We start from the raw sequence: 15,685 nt of genomic DNA on the forward strand, positions 1-15,685 counted from the left end.
AGGAGGCTCTCAGGGAATCAGCCTGAAAGGACCTTGTGGCGTTTTTGAAAGGTAGTATGTCTGTTAGCAAACAAGCAACAGAAACCATCCCACACATTTATTCAAACAGTGGTTTGTTTTTTTTTTTCTTTCCAACTTTAAAAAACAAAAAGTTGGGGGGGAGGAGGGGAGAAGGAAGGATAAAAATATATTTACTGGAGAGTTCCTGGGCAAGATGTTCTCTAACCTGTGCTGATGTGCTGTGACTTGGGATGGCAGAAAGGAAAACATGGAAACATGGAAGATGCCCAAATCCCATTTCCTCTGCACGAATTAGGTAGTGGTTGGATAAGTTGCTGTTTCTGGTGCCCTTTGTCACACTTCAGCAACCACTTTGATGTAACGTGATTAAGCAAGACTGTAGTTTGAATAGTGGATAAACTGGTTTTTAATGCTAACATGTTTGGGGAGGGGGGCGTTGAACTTTTTTGGTGTGTGAAGTTTTTGTTGTTGCTTTTTTTTCCTGAAGCCATTGTAGTAGTACAAGAACAACTATTTTCCTCTTGACATTTTGCCCCTAATGTCTTTGTTAATTCTTGTGCATGATTTGGAAGCAAATTGTAGTCTATCAAAATTAAAGCAATAATCCACACGTCATTAGAGCTGTTCCAGATGTGTCAGATTAATGAAGTTGTTGTAGATTGCTTTTGTTTGTGAGGCTTTCTTTTGCAACGGGCTCATCTTGGTATCTTTATTTTTTAAAAAATGCATTATTAATGCCATCATGGTCTGCATGTTCTACGTTCTGAAAACCAGAAACCTTTGCTGCCATTCCCGAGGCTTTTGGGATCATCCTGCTGAGCCGTGGAGGGACGGGACTCGGAGAGGCTGTGGAATTAGGCCCACGGTCTGTGACACAAATTATGTCATGGCTGAAGTCAAACACTTAATGTACAAGTTTCCGCGCTGCTTAATGAGAGCATAAGGTTCAGAACAATGGATTACAAAGGGATTAATGGCAATTAAGTTAATTGCCATAAAAAGCAAAGCAAAGCAAAGCTAAGCTGTTTGATGCCATTTCTTGCAGATATATTTATGTGCCAATGTACAATTTTACTGTAACGTAAAGAAACTATTTTTTCCTTTTTAATAGGAAGGTCGCTAAAATCTCTGGTGTAGGTTTCTTGTGCTTGTTATTTCCATTTCTTTCAGGATGCAAGAGTATCTGCTGCATTCCTCAAATGTAGTGAGGAAATTGGCCAGAGCAGAACACAGGATTTAAAAGCTTTAGTGCCGCTGTCAGTAAGGTTCCAAAAGCAGGATGCATTTCTCCAGGCTCTAACCACCTTGGTTTCTTTTCTTCACATCTAACTGTGAATTGCCAATGCGGATGGCTTTGCTTCGTATGAAACCAAAGACGGTTTTTAACACTGATCTAAGCTGAACGGAAACTGTTTGAAGTATCTTGAATCATAAATGTCACTTCAGTCCCTATTAATTCCTTCAGAGAGGGAATCTGAGAACGCTGTAAACCTTGAGCAATAAGGAGGATGTGACTAGAAAGAACCTCATTTTATTGCATCTGCCTGGCAAAAGGCAGAATTTGGATTATCTCTGTGTGTCACTCATGACAGATGATTGCCCAACCTGTTGTTAAGGATTTCCAGTAATGGAAATATCAGGATCCGTACCAGTACCTCATTGTTCTATCATTGGAAAGTCTTTCTGAAGTCTAACTTGAATCTTCTGTGCTGCTTTTTGAGATTACTTGTTGTCCTACCCAGTACTATTGAAGAGGTCAGATGTTCTCTCTTCCTTTACAGCAACCATTTGTGTATTTGGAGGTTGGTATGCATCTCCTTCCTCTTTTCTTCTTTACACTGCGCTGCCCTAGTTCAGCCAGGTTTTTCTTATTGGTCCTGATCTTAGCCCTTCTGGTCACTTGTCTCTGGACATTCGTCACTTATCCCATGTGCCTGCAGGTGGTGGGATGCAGGATTGCCCCCGGCGCCTCGCCGGTGCTGAGCAGGGCAGGAGCAGCATGACCATCTCTGCAGCAACTCCAGGACTGCCGCCATGCATCTTGGTGGCCGTGCGCTTCTGCAGCCCCGCGTGGTGCTCCTCCTCCTCCTGTGAGCACCAGGCTGTTGGCTCATGTTCAGCCTGTGATCCCCTGTAGCCCCTAGGTCTTTTTGCTGAATGGCTGCCGGTGGAGTTGATCTCCGTGCTGCGCTTGTGCAGCTTATGACGTACAGCTGAAAATACTTGTCTTGCTTTTTTTTTTCCCCCACACCATCCCTTAAATTTATGAATATCCATCTTGAATCTGCTCCTGTTCTTCTGCTCATTAGCCTCCGCCAGCCTCACGTCGTGTGCAAGTTTAATAACAACAATCCCTCGATCCATCGTGCAGATTGCTGATGAAGACGTTGAACAGAAGCTAGTCCAGGACAGACCCCCAAGGAATTCCTCTTAATAGAGCCTTCCAATTTACCAGGGAGCCTTTGAGGGCTGCTTTTTGGGGTACTCTTTTTCAGCTGGCTTGGTACAACAGTTTTTCACTTTGATCCAGTTTTATCAGTTCCACGTGAGGAAATATCAAGACTTTCATAAATTCTGGCTAAAACATCCATTGCATCTCCTCCATCTACAAGTCCAGCGTTCCTGCTACGTAAGGGAAAGAGATTCAGTTTACATGTGTCCAGTCAAGTCCGTGTTGGCTCTTCTCAGATAACTTCTCCAGGCTTGCTTATGAGAAGCCTTTCTTGCCACACGAATTTGGCAGCTCTTCCAATAAACAAGACTCATATCATTGGATGTGTTATTTCCAAAATCTGTAGCTTTCTGGAGCCTGAATAGCAAAAAGAGTCTAGTAATCGGTCTTTAAAAGCAAGAGGTCAGCCAGTCTGTTTAGATGTTAGATAGGCAGCAAGTGACTCAGCAGAGCTAAAATCTTGCCAAGTTGACTTCTGTTAGACTTAAAGCAGAGAAAAACATTTGACAGCGAGGACATAATTTTAAGTGTCCTGATACTTTTAGGCATTTTGTTAGGCTTGTGTGTTATTTCCTTTAATTTAAAACTCTTGGAAGGTAACGCAGGGGTCACACACAAGGAGTTATCGCAGTTCAGACTTGCCATTCGCTTTGAAGTGCTGGAGTTGGCGTCAGTCCAGGATCCCATAATGTGCAAGTCGGGAACTGCGCTTGGAAAGAATTGCTGAGTTTTCTGAAAAGTAGGGAACAAGACAATTGCATCTTCTCGTCTTTTATTCTTCTGATGCGTGTGTAAACACTCAATAAACATTCCTTTTTTTTTTTTTCTTAGGTACGGCTTAGTACGCTGCATTTGTGTAAAAACCAAACCAAACCAACGTGGAAATTGTTAAGTTAGAGGAGAATGTTTCAAACAGATTGGGCTGCAGGTAGAAAGGTTGCATTTCTGTTCCGCATTGGAGGTATTGTGAAACTCAAAATGGAAGCCGAGGGACCTGGTGATGTGGTCCCACAGTCGCTGCATCTTTGCCATATCGTGTTTAAACAACTGCCTGTTTTGTTTTAGGAGGTAATTTCGTTTGTGGGTTTTTTTGAGTTACAGGGTTTGGAGTTTTTTTAACCAGCTCTAATTGTGTTTGGCTGTATTTATGAAGGGAAGCAATTGCTTTAAGCCCTAAGATTTGCCAGCCTAACGGGAAATCTTGTCATGGTGTGCCACTTTCTAATAAAACTTCTTATTTGAGCCCGCAGAGGTAAGTGCTGACAGCATTTCATCCCCGTGCTACCATTTTTCTTTCCATGATCCCTCCCACCAGCAGCCTGGCCCCTGTTTCGGCGTTCACCTCGGGCAGGCCTGGCTGCGGTGCGGTCCCAGCGGTGGCCCTGCCTGACCCTGTGTCATGAGTCATGGCAGGGGGACAGGCAGTTCCAGGGATGTTGGGGTTGGCAGCCTTCCCCCGCTGCAGGGTGAGGGGGTTGGACGCAGTCCTTGGTGAATTTATTCAGTTTCGGATGCGGGAAATGTCATTCTTCAGCTTAAAAACATGTGGCTTCTTGTCTGAAAGGCCCCACACCTGGAGCCTGCAGCCCCGAGAGATGCAGCAAACCCCTGAAAACTCAGAAACTGCAGATTTCGGAGCATGAGAAACAGTCAGCTCTTAAATAAACAGACAGACGCTGCCTCGACAGAGGTCCCACTCTTCTGTGTAATGCCTCTTTTCCCATAAAGGTATAGAAATTTTAGCAGCCGAGTAGATGAAGGGGAGGGTCTTACCTTCTCAGCACAATAGCAGGAGAGCAGAGCTCTACCCAGACCTGGCTGCAGATGCTATCAGCAGCATTCATCTGTGCTGTGCAGAAATGGAAAATATTTTAGTGGTGAGTTAACCAAGAGGCATATCCTGATCCAGCTTTGTCACAATAGCAGATCGCTGCGGGCACTTATCAGAGTGCTCTCACTGTGGAACTTTAAGTCGGGAGCAACCTTTTTGTCTTCCTTCACAAAGAGGGTTTCTCTTTGTTCTTTGTGAAAAACAGGAGACTATTTGTCTGTTTTCCTTGGATAATATTATTAAGGAAGATAATGTTTGAGAAGGAAACAGCAGCTGGTCGAGTGCATTCTGTCTTTTCTGTTGGTGGCAGATACAGATCCTCCCTTCGCAGGTCTCGGTTTGTTCTGTATTGTCTTCCTCCCTGTTTCACATGGATTTAGTTTTCTCTATGGATTAAACTGAAATAAAAAAAACAAAACCAAACAATTGATTTACTTACTGAAGCAGAGGCTTCATCTGTCTTAACTTATTTGTAAACAGCAGGTCTGGGGTAGGGGGAAGGTATCTGCAGAAGAGGAGGGTGAAGGGAGGAGCAGAGAGGGGATTTACAGCACCAAGGTACCACTCCCTGTTATGCTTCAGCCCACGCTTTAAATTCTTTCAATGGAACAAATTCAAGCTTTTTTTTTTTTGCCCTTTTTTTTTTCCCCTAAGGTGAATCATGTTTGGAAAAATTTAGTTGTAGTAAAGAAAATGATAGAATTTAAGCCCTAATGTTTCTGGAGCTGCTGTTGGTGAGCTAATAGCCGTGGCCTGTTTATAATGTAATTGCATAGCTCTGTAAATTACCGCAGACTTCTTCATTAAAAAAGGAGGAGAAAAAAAAAAATCCCCAAAGCCAAATCTGTGTAACCATAAGTTCAGTAGTGAAAGCTTCATTGATTTAACCTTTTTCTCTCCACATAAATGTGGATGGGTGGCTGGAAGGCAGCCAAGTCTGAACTGAGTGTCGCTGGTGCTGTTATTCCCAGCTGAGTCTTAAGTGACCTGAAACTGTTTTGCATCTTGCAACTGTTCTATGGGCACTCAGAGGCCGGTACCTCTGCACGTCAAGGATGCCATGATGTAAATGCCACCATCGTTAACTCTCTTATTACTGACCACTTTGGAAGTACTCATCGAGCAAATGCGTTAGGTTTGGGCGCGGATGCAAATCCCTGGGGTGATGTTGGTAATGCTACTGGGAAGGGAAACAAGGAACATAAAGCTAATCTCCGTTGCTCAATGTATGTTCATCAGATGAAAGATTTAGTTATCTCCTGGGCATTGAAATCTGTAACTCTTTGAGGCTGGAAGGTGGTACAGCAGCCATAGAGAATGCATGGTTAAATAATAATTAAAAAAAACCCAACAACAAACCGGCTGATTTAAATTAGTGTTCTTTCCTTTCCTAGTACTACAGCAGTTGCTTTTGATCTTATTGTTAGACAAGCATATGTTGATGGTGACGATTCTTTTTTGTATTTCAAAGTCGGTCTTTTATCAATCTGTTCGCATAGGCGGTGAAGATTGCTGTGCACGGTGCTTTTGCTCTGTATCCCTCGCTCTTGGCGGGGCTGACAAGAAAACGAACTTTGCGCTGGATGTCCTGGCTTTCGGGGTCTTGTGATTCGCTCTTACTGCTTTCTCTTAAGGGATCTTGAAGCCAGAGCGCAGAATGAATTCTTTCGGGCCTTCTTCAGATTGCCCAGGAAGGAGAAGCTGCATGAAGTTGTAGACTGTTCTCTCTGGACGCCGTTTAGTCGCTGTCACACAGCGGGAAGGATGTATACTTCAGACAGTTATATCTGTTTTGCCAGCAAAGAAAATGGCTGCTGCAATGTTATCATCCCACTTAGAGAGGTAGAGTTGTTTGTTTGTTTCATTTTGGATCCCTGTCTGCCTTTTTCTGCTGTAAGCATCCACTGTCACTTGACTTACCTGAAAACTACCATTTGATGGAAAGGAGTAGGACGCTTGTGTGTATCGTGCTTGTTGTAAAACTTGTTCTGGGACTCATTAGGGCATGAGTTCCTAAAAATATGTATGGGTGACCCAACATGGTCCTCAAAGTGAAGCATGGACAGGGAACGCAGCAGGACAGAGCACTGCAAAACCAGAGTCTGCTTGGTCCAAGACACGGACAGTGCTCCTCTCCCAGCTCCACAAATGCATACGTCCAGCTTGATGTTGATGGAGACTTCAGCTTGGGCCCTTCTGGCAGCGTAAAAGCATCCTTGCGTGGGATCAACACTTAGAAGTGTTGAAGCTCTCCCCTCTGTAGACAGACTCTAGCAAACTTGTGGATACTTTGCAGACCTGTAGGGCAGAGGGAAAAAGGGGATGTTCTGGAGACAATGACAAGCTGCCACATTTCCATGAGATTAGAGACTTATTTAAATGGAACGGAGGATGCATGGGAAGGTGGTGGGAGGAGAAGGAAGCTGTCAGCAAACACCTGCCTGATCTGCTGTGGATACAAGGCTGTTATGATCTTTTAATTAAAGCTTTCCTTTTATCCTCAACTAATAACAGAGTAACATCAAAATATCCTTACTGTTGCAACTTATCTTCCACTGTTAACAGAAATAGAAAACAATAAGAGAGCAGTGTTATATACTTGATCAGAGCAACGAAACACCTGTTTTCCCCTGTCCTCAGGAGTGTGAAAGTAAATTTCCTCCTCCATCCCCCAGAATTTGATCAAGTTGATAATTTTCTAAATCTTGTTTTAATCATCAGTCCCCTTTCTTTTTTTCCCCTCGGTCCACTGTCCAGAAGTGGACCTCAAAGTCTTTAAAAAAAAAAAAAAAGAGAAAAAAAGGCAGCCGGGATACTTTTTGGTGCCTGCTTTGAGCTTCTGAAGAGCTTCAGGTAGTAGGATGTGGCTGATCAAGGAAAGCCAATATGAATAATCATGTTTAAAGTGTGTGTGTAAATGAATGCTGTGTTTATACATTTTGTTATGTGTAGAATATTTGAAGATGTTTCCCTGGATGTGGTGTACAATGTGTTTTCTGTAATGTTTCTGGAAAAGGTCATCAGTATAGAGAAGATGGAGGACACAAGCCTTCTCCCTAATCCCATCATTGTTAGCATAAGGAGTAAGACCGCCTTTCAGTTCATTGAGCTAAAGGACCGTGATTCTCTGGTGGAGAACCTGCTCCAGAGGCTAAAAGAAGTGAACTCCAGCAACCCAGTGCACTGTAACAACTTGCAAAATAAGAACCAGGTACTGAACTTCTGGGTTTTTATTTTGGATTATGAATTCAACGTGTTTATCCATTGGTCCATTGTCCTGCCTTCCTCAGGGGGGTTGATCTTGGGCCAGCACTGTCTGATGCCTTCTTTAATGACCTGCCTGATGGGATGGAGCACACCCATAGCATGGTTGTGATTGACACGCTGCAGGGAGCAGTGAATATGATGGAGGGCAGGGCTACCCTTCACAGAGACCTCAACGATCTGGAGAAATGGGCTGACAGAGACCTCATGAAGTTCAACCGAAGCAAATGCGAAAGCTTGGGAGTGTGACACCATGCAACAGGAGGAGCTGCAGGCCGGCTGGCTGGAGAGCAGCCATGTGGAAAGGCAGGGGGTCATGGTGGACAACAGGTTGAGCTTATAAGTCGTCAGTGTGCTCTTACAGTGAAGAGGGCCAACAGCATGTGGGGTTGTACTAGCAGGAGTGTGATGTCAAGGGGATGTTACTGTTTCCTTTTATTCAGCGCTTCTGAGGCTGATCAGGAGTACTATGTCCCATTTTGGCTCTAGCCCACCACACAATAAAAGCATTGACAAATTGGAGTAAGTTTAGTGGAGGGCCATAAGATGGTCAGGGGCTGGAGCATGTGCTTTATGAGGAGAGGTTGAGGTAGCAGGGCTTGTTCAGCCTTTCTTCCGCCAGCTAATGGGGAACTACAGAGAAGACAGAGCCAGGCTCTTCTTGGAGGTGCCAGCCAAAAGGTGAGCGGCAACAGTCGCAAGTTGCAGCAAGGGAAAATCCGATTAGATAAAAAGAGAAAAATTTCCCCTCGAGGGTGAGCAGAGCTGGAGCAGGCTGCCCAGAGAGGCTGTGGACTCCCCTTCCTTGGAGCTACTCAGTTCGACTGGACACAGCCCTCGGCAGCCTGGTCTGAGGGGCCCTGCTTTGAGCGAAGGATTGAAAAAGGCGATCCCCTCCAACCTAAATTATTCTTTGATTTTGTTTTTCAAATTCTAACCAAAGTAGAAGGTTGTTTGGTAGTTTGTCGTGAAGGACACTTAGAATTTGCTGTCAACTTCTGTTTTAAAGTAACACCCCTTTTTCCAACATAGAAATGAATGGTAATTTGTATGAAGTCTTGAGTAAGGCCTTTCCTCCTGAGAGGTGTGGAAGGTTTTGATGGAAGAGGCAAAGGCTAACCCCGCTCCGTGTCTTGAAGACAGCCGAGGACGTAGTTTTTAACCTCTTCTCAGTCGTCACCACTTTGATTCTGTGTTGCAGAACGCTCCTGCCTTCGGATCCACTTGCGTGCTCAGGGACAGTGAGTCTGTGTGTCTGGGAACAGAGGTTTCACAAAACAAGGAGAGAAGCGAATGCGGAAAGGAGAGCAGTTATTTGCTCAATGCAGAGGCACTAAGGTCGGACTTTCATCATGCAGGAATGGCAGGCCTTGATTTTGGAAAGGTATGTAACATTTGAGGGAAGTTGTAAGAATTTGAGGGTTTTTTTTTAAAAAAAAGCTGGGGTAACATTCAAACAGATACTCATTTTTAGTAAAATGAACACCGGAGAAGTTACAGATGGGATAATGGCTTTTCTATTTGCTTGGATTTTTTTCTTCTCCCCCCAGTTTCTTTCTGGTGAATATTTGTATTTTTCTCCCTGTCTGATCAGTTCTGCTTGCCCCTGTGTGGTGAGTTCCATATGCAGAATGGGGAAGCTGTAGTCCTTAGGGCAGACTTCCCATATCCATTGGTAATGGAAACACCTTGCAGAATTTCTAATACGTGAAATGTTTCTGTTCACCAGTTCTCACATTCACACGATGTGCTCTTTTAAAAGATACCCTCTTGTTCCCAGTCTAGGGAGCAGATCAAGGAGAGCCTGTGGGATGACCATTTTGTAGAATACGGCAGAACCGTGTGCATGTTTCGCACGGAGAAGATCAGAAAACTCGTTGCAATGGGAATCCCTGAATCCTTAAGAGGCAAACTCTGGCTGCTTTTCTCAGGTGAGCACTCTTAGGAAAGTTAGCTGTAGGCATCATCTGATTCTGAACATGGCAAAACGTTTAGGCAAGAAATCTCCCAAGGGCAATTAAATGTCATTTACATGATAGTGCTTACAGAAGAGAGATGATCAGCTACTGAGCTAATAACTGCAAGGAAGTACCCACGTAGATCTGTAAAAATTTTATCTCTGGATAATATGACATGATGTGCAGAAGAATTGAAATAACATCTGCTTCATCTGTGTAATTTAAAATTTAACGTCATGTTTTCATAGAATGATGTTTGTCTTCCAGCGACAATTAGATTGCAGCTTAAATATTGATTTAACCCTAGACAAATCAAATTATTGCAAAATAATGACATCTTAAAGTCGGCAGTCCTACTCCTGCTTCTTGTTGAATGTTGGCAGGGGTAGCAGAAACTGGAGGTGGAAAAAATGACTCGTTTCATCCACAGATCTGGCAGAGCTAGAATGTGTTTACAATATGAGGTCAAGTTTAGTCCTCGATCCAGTATATGACATGTTCAAACATTTGTAAAAAGTATTCCTTCACGTGGGGGTTTTCCTCCTCGGAGGGTGCGAACAGCGCTGAGTACATTTCTCCCAGTAATGCTTTCTGCTGGGGAAGTTTTCTGCTCACATTAAGGTGTTTTGAACGACCTTGGGTCGTATAAGCTTTACTGATATTTATTTTGTTTTCAAGACGCGCATTCTGCTAGGACTTTATTTCTTTTACATCTGGAGATTTCACGAAATTCACAGACCCTGGGGAAAACCATCTTGCTTAACATCCTTTCGAGCACTAATACCCACAACACTAAGCGTAGCGTCGTCTCAATCCGCTTACGTCTTTCTCTTCCTCTCTCCCTGCTGCCGTCAGACGCCGTGACGGATCTCGCCTCGCATCCCGGTTACTACGGACATCTGGTGGAGGCATCCATGGGCAAGTGCTGTATGGCGACAGAGGAGATCGAGCGTGACCTCCACCGCTCGCTGCCCGAGCATCCCGCCTTCCAGAGCGAGACGGGAATAGCCGCCCTCAGAAGGGTGCTCACGGCGTACGCGCACAGGAACCCCAAAATAGGATACTGCCAGGTGACAAACTCCCAGCGGGATAATGCCTGCTGCTTTCTTCCCCCTCTTTCTCTTGGTTTTATCATTCTCTTGGGAGTATTTTTAATGGTGGTTTTGATAAATAACGTCTTTTCATTTACGAAGATACATAATTTTAGATATTAAGTGTCATTTACCCTGGAAAACAAGCGCATAGGCTGGTACTTTGGCTTAACAAAAGTCTTGCCTCAGCGTTTTGCAAACTGCGTTTAGAGTTAAAGGAGGGGAAAAAAAATACATTTCTGATGCTTTTGTTTGTTCGAAAGTGTGTTTCTTACCCAATACTCGGAGACAGTGCAAAGTAAATTGGCCTGCACAGATAAGATTCATGTAGAACACTGGGGCAGAGGTTTAGTGGACTAAAGTTCTGCTCCTTTCTGCCAAAATTGATGACAAATTATGAAGTACTTTACCCAGCTGGCCAGCTAAAATAAGAATTTACCTTCTGTGCAGCTCCCTGAATTCTGATTAACATCAGACCGGTTCCAGATCCCTTATCCTCTTTCGAAATACCAATATGGGGAGCAGGGGGAAGCAGACCCAGAACATCTTGCACTATCAGTTACCTGCTTTGTAGCTGGGCAAGTCCAGTACTGTACTTTTCTCCATTGTTTGCTATTGGTCTCAGGAAAAGCAGTATACACAAGCTTGAAAAACTTGTTATGCCTTTGGGTTGCAATTATGTATTTGCTGTCTATTCCCTTTCTCTTGCTGGTTTATTTTTTCACTTGTTTACATCATGTCAGGCTACTTTTCTTTCCTTAAAAATAGCCACAATTTAGCTTTTGTCAGTAGGATTTGCTGTCGCTAACAAATCCCATTTTCTCCTTTGCCCTTGTAAGTCTATGAATATTTTGACCTCCGTGTTGCTGTTGTATGCCAAAGAGGAAGAAGCCTTTTGGCTGCTGGTTGCTGTGTGTGAGCGAATGCTGCCGGATTACTTCAACCACCGAGTGATAGGTGAGCTCGTGCCTCTCTTCTTCCCAACTGGGAAAGGGCAGGCGAATGGCACCGGGGTGAAGTAAAATGCTCAAGGTCTTCTGAGGTCCAGACCCCACGGGCAAGGGGGTCCGTCGACTCGTGCGGTGTGCAAGGACAGCAGCGGTGGCTGCTCAGCTTCCAGCTGGGGTTGGTTTTGGTTTGAAGGGTTTAAACTGCAAGAACTATAAATATATGCTCAGCTTTTACATTTGTGGGTTGTTGTTTTTTCCCTGTTGGTCAGAAGGAGGTGGGATTTTTGCCTGTTAGGTAAAAATGGAAGAGCTTGCGTGTCTTGGTTAGGATCGCTCAGTATTAGAGACTTGAGCTGTTTTAGATAGACCTAGGAAAGATCTGCTAGAGTGGCTGTTTCTGGTCTGATGCCCCTGACTGCCTGGCTGCTGGAGTAACGCAGGCTTGCGTCTAAACTGGCCATTGGTAAGGAGGGCTGGTCCAAACCCCTCTGAATGTGAGATGCAGCATCGAGAAATAAGTCCAGTCCCTCTGCAGTGCGTGCCGCGTACTTCATGTGCTGTGTCTCCTGTTCTTTGCAATGCGACTATTTTTAAGACAGTTATGCAAACACCCACCTAACGCACACAGGAAAGAGGGCCTGAACAGCTTGACGCAGTAATTGCAGGTATGCATACTGTAAAAAGTATTTGTTCTCTGCAGTCACTTTAGTTTCTCCTTCTCTTTAGTTACAGTGTCTGCCATTACACCATCACCGTAGCGAAGGGGGAGATCAGGGTCACTCGTGAGGAGGTGGGGATAGGAGGAAATCCCTGGCAGTAGTGGTTCTGGGAGCTAGAAATGGTGTGGGCACTCACGTTCTGCCTGGGGAGAAGGAGGAGATGTCTGAGAAGGTTTCTCATCTTTTGCTTGGAGGATGGGGTTGTCATACCTCCCTCCTGACACTGTGCTGCTACAGTTATTGTCTTGTCACTGAACTGTCAGGTAAGGTAAGTTAAAGCAGAGTTATTCCAAAGTTATCTGGATGCTTAGGATGTTTTGTGGTGCTTTGAACACTATTGGTATTTTCAGCTAGTGGATTGGGCACTGTAACTGTCCCACTTGTCAGAACTTTGGTTCTTGTCTCCAAACATGACTTTAAACTGCCATTTCAATTACTTACTTCCATGTTAGTCTGTCTCCTTCCTTGATTAAAAAAAGAAACACAGCTTTATCTGCCCTTGTGTGTTTCTAGATATTATCAGCGTAGGGCCTGCCTTGATTACTGATGGCTTTGGTGCTTGTGTGTTATTGCCTGTAAGTTGCATTCTTCACACCCAAATAAACTTGAATGGTCCTATGTGGATGACCCTAAATTGTAGGGTCTGCCTAAATCGTACCTAATTTTGGGTTTCTGTCTTGCCCGTCACTCACCATGGCTACAGCCTACATTGTTTGAGTGCTCGTGGTCTTGGTTGTCCTGTCTCTCTGTTTTCCTGTCCTCTGTACCTACAGGAAAGGGTGAGAAGTACCATGACTCTATAAAAGGTACTGCCGTATCTCACCCCAGTGCAAAGAGCCAGGGGCTTCCGCTCAGAAGTTCCCCTGCTCCCCCTAGTCGAATGGCAGCGGTGTAGTTTTGCAGCATGGTTGCTTCACTGAGCAGTTACTTCTGCAGCTCTGATTTACCCTGGCCTTTAGCGTGGCCAAATAGGTGCTACTGATCTTGTCCTCCCTGCCCCTCTTCTGGTTCCTGTTGCTTGAGTTAGTGTTCTTGGTTTCACATTCCAGTCGACCTTCTTTTTTGATTTGCAACCAGCTCTTGTCTAAACTTTGTATTGTTTCTTCCTGCATAACACTTCCAACACCCCGCTTTTCCTCTTTGTCCGCACTGCCAACGCTGTGGTCCAGATTTTGATCTTTCTGTGACTTTGTTGATCTCTGACCTTGGTACCTGTCACTGTGCTTTTCCTCTTCAGTGTCAGCCAGAAATCTCTACAGTCCAAACAGCTACTGAATTAATGACCAGGCCTTCTTAGCTCCATCTTCTCTTGCGTCTTTTTCTTTATGGCATTCAGAATATTTTTAAAATTTATTTGTTTTAAAGTTTTGATTTCAAAACATAGGCGATTCAGTCCTACTCAGCCTTTTTACTTTTACCACATAACCATCTCCCTCCTTCAGCCCTGCCAGCTAGGACCAGTCTGTCTTTTAACAAGCATTTGCATCATTTCACTTGCGAATGGGGAAAGCCTGCAGGCAGGGCTGGCACTCGGTCTCTCCTCCTTCAGGAACTCTCTCCGTCCTTCTCCTTTCTGCAATGCATAGAGGAAACTATAAGCAGATAGCTGCAAGATAGAAGCAAGTTGTACTTGGGTTAAGAGTGGTGACAAGGGTCATGCGTATCCTTTTCTCCCGTTACCATGACTTTTCCATCGTCTCCATAAACCATCAGGCCATCTCACCCCTCTTTGTCTGTCAGGCTGTCATAATTTTGCTATTATAATTCTTGAAACAGTGAAAAACCTCACTTCATTTCTCTGATTTGCCTTTTCAGTCTTGGAGATGTCATTTAGTTTGCATCTTGAGTCATCATTTTTAAATGGATACCCTGGCATTTTCCTACCTCATTATGGTTTCATGTTAGAATACATTAGAGGTTCCGTTGCTCAGATGTCATGGTTTCTGGGAGCCTAGTGAAAAGGTGGGCATAAAAGTCACTTTGAATACACATGCTTGACTTTAATCTACAGTGTCAACATTTAATTATAATACGATCTTCTGCAAAAGATCTGGGCAGCATCGCGCATTTCTTTTATACCTCTGCTTTTGCCAGTCTCTCACATGCTGCCTTTGAGCCTGGCATGATAGGAGAGATGTGAGAAGGCTATCTCTTGAAAGCAAAGCACCGTGCTCGACGTTTTTCTCAGAAGCTCTTTGCATGTCCCTGGGCACTTCTTTTGGGTTTGTGGTGCTGCAATGTCCGTTCAGCCACCAGCCGAAGCTTTTTGCGGCGTGATGTGAACAGCTCTAAAGACAGAGAAACGTCATACCTCTTCTCTTATGATTTGGATGCAAAGCCAAAAGATGCTGGCACTCTGCCACAAATTGTCCAGGTTATATTCTGATTTTGGACAACAGAAGTTTTGAGTGCCAAGGGGATATATGTCTCGGGAATTTCATAGCAATTAAAGTTGTCTCCTAATACTAGCAGAATATGGACTATGAGAAAGAATGACTATGTGAAATAACTTGAAAGGGAAGATAAAATAGTTGAAAAGCTAACCGCATTTTGTATTCAGGAACATTTTTGATTTCCAGCATCTTCAGTTAAAGCTCATGATGTGGGAGATCTGGTTTGTAGATACAAGCCGTTTCAATGATAGGAAACTACGTTGATTGTGCAATAGCTGCTGACAAAGCAGGTCCGAGGGAGTAGCTGAAACAGAGCCCAAATCTGCTGCTTTTGGAAAGGCTGGTTGGGACAGTTAGGAATGCTTATATCTGGGCATCGCAGAAATCTTTTGTTCTTAAAATATATATATGCATATAAGTATATATTTATATTTGCTCATGTATTTATGTGTAAATATTTTTCTTCCTCTTAGTGTGTGTAGCCTTATCTGGATTTCCATCTTGTATTTTCTCCCTGAGAATGAAAGCTCTACTGCCCGCTTGCTTGAGTACATACACCGGAGAGGAATGTGTACTGTTATTTTCATTGCATAGATCCCAAGTCGAACAGTAAAATGCTTTAAGATTGCTTTCGCTAGCACTTAATTATTATGTGCTCTTCTAGCCAAAACCAACAGCTGCTGCTATTACAATTTCATTGCACCCTGAAGGCCCTTAGCAGAATCAACACCATCTTTTTGCAGAAAGTTGTGCAGTAAGGATTATGGACGTGAGGGTGGGGGCTGAGATCACAGCAGGACGATAATGGGATTTTTCATTGCCGCCGTGTACATATCTTGTCGGTTTAAATTTTAAGAAAGTCTTGCAGTTGATAGTTGACGGCAAAAGGCTGAGGGATTTGGGTTTTTTTAGTCTGGAAAAAAGAAGACTGAGGGGGGACCTTATCAACGCTTATAAATACTGAAAGGGTGGGTGTCAGGAGGATGGGGCCAGGCTCTTCTCAGTG

The 15,685-nt window shown here is 44.0% G+C and overlaps 1 protein-coding gene across 2 annotated transcripts in view; it reads left to right on the forward strand.

The window, feature by feature from the left end:
* The window catches only part of TBC1D8 (TBC1 domain family member 8), a 52,099-nt gene that overhangs the window by 27,232 nt on the left and 9,182 nt on the right, over positions 1 to 15,685 (forward strand). For both annotated transcript variants that reach the window (XM_063339435.1, XM_063339444.1), the window contains exons 6-11: positions 5,939 to 6,146; positions 7,321 to 7,515; positions 8,770 to 8,952; positions 9,349 to 9,499; positions 10,382 to 10,596; positions 11,457 to 11,574. In XM_063339435.1, the coding sequence (XP_063195505.1) occupies positions 5,939 to 6,146; positions 7,321 to 7,515; positions 8,770 to 8,952; positions 9,349 to 9,499; positions 10,382 to 10,596; positions 11,457 to 11,574 (1,070 nt within the window). The remainder of the gene's footprint in view (positions 1 to 5,938; positions 6,147 to 7,320; positions 7,516 to 8,769; positions 8,953 to 9,348; positions 9,500 to 10,381; positions 10,597 to 11,456; positions 11,575 to 15,685) is intronic.

The sequence above is a fragment of the Chroicocephalus ridibundus genome, chromosome 1 (genome assembly GCF_963924245.1).
Source record: "Chroicocephalus ridibundus chromosome 1, bChrRid1.1, whole genome shotgun sequence".
NCBI classification, from domain to species: Eukaryota; Metazoa; Chordata; class Aves; order Charadriiformes; family Laridae; genus Chroicocephalus; species Chroicocephalus ridibundus.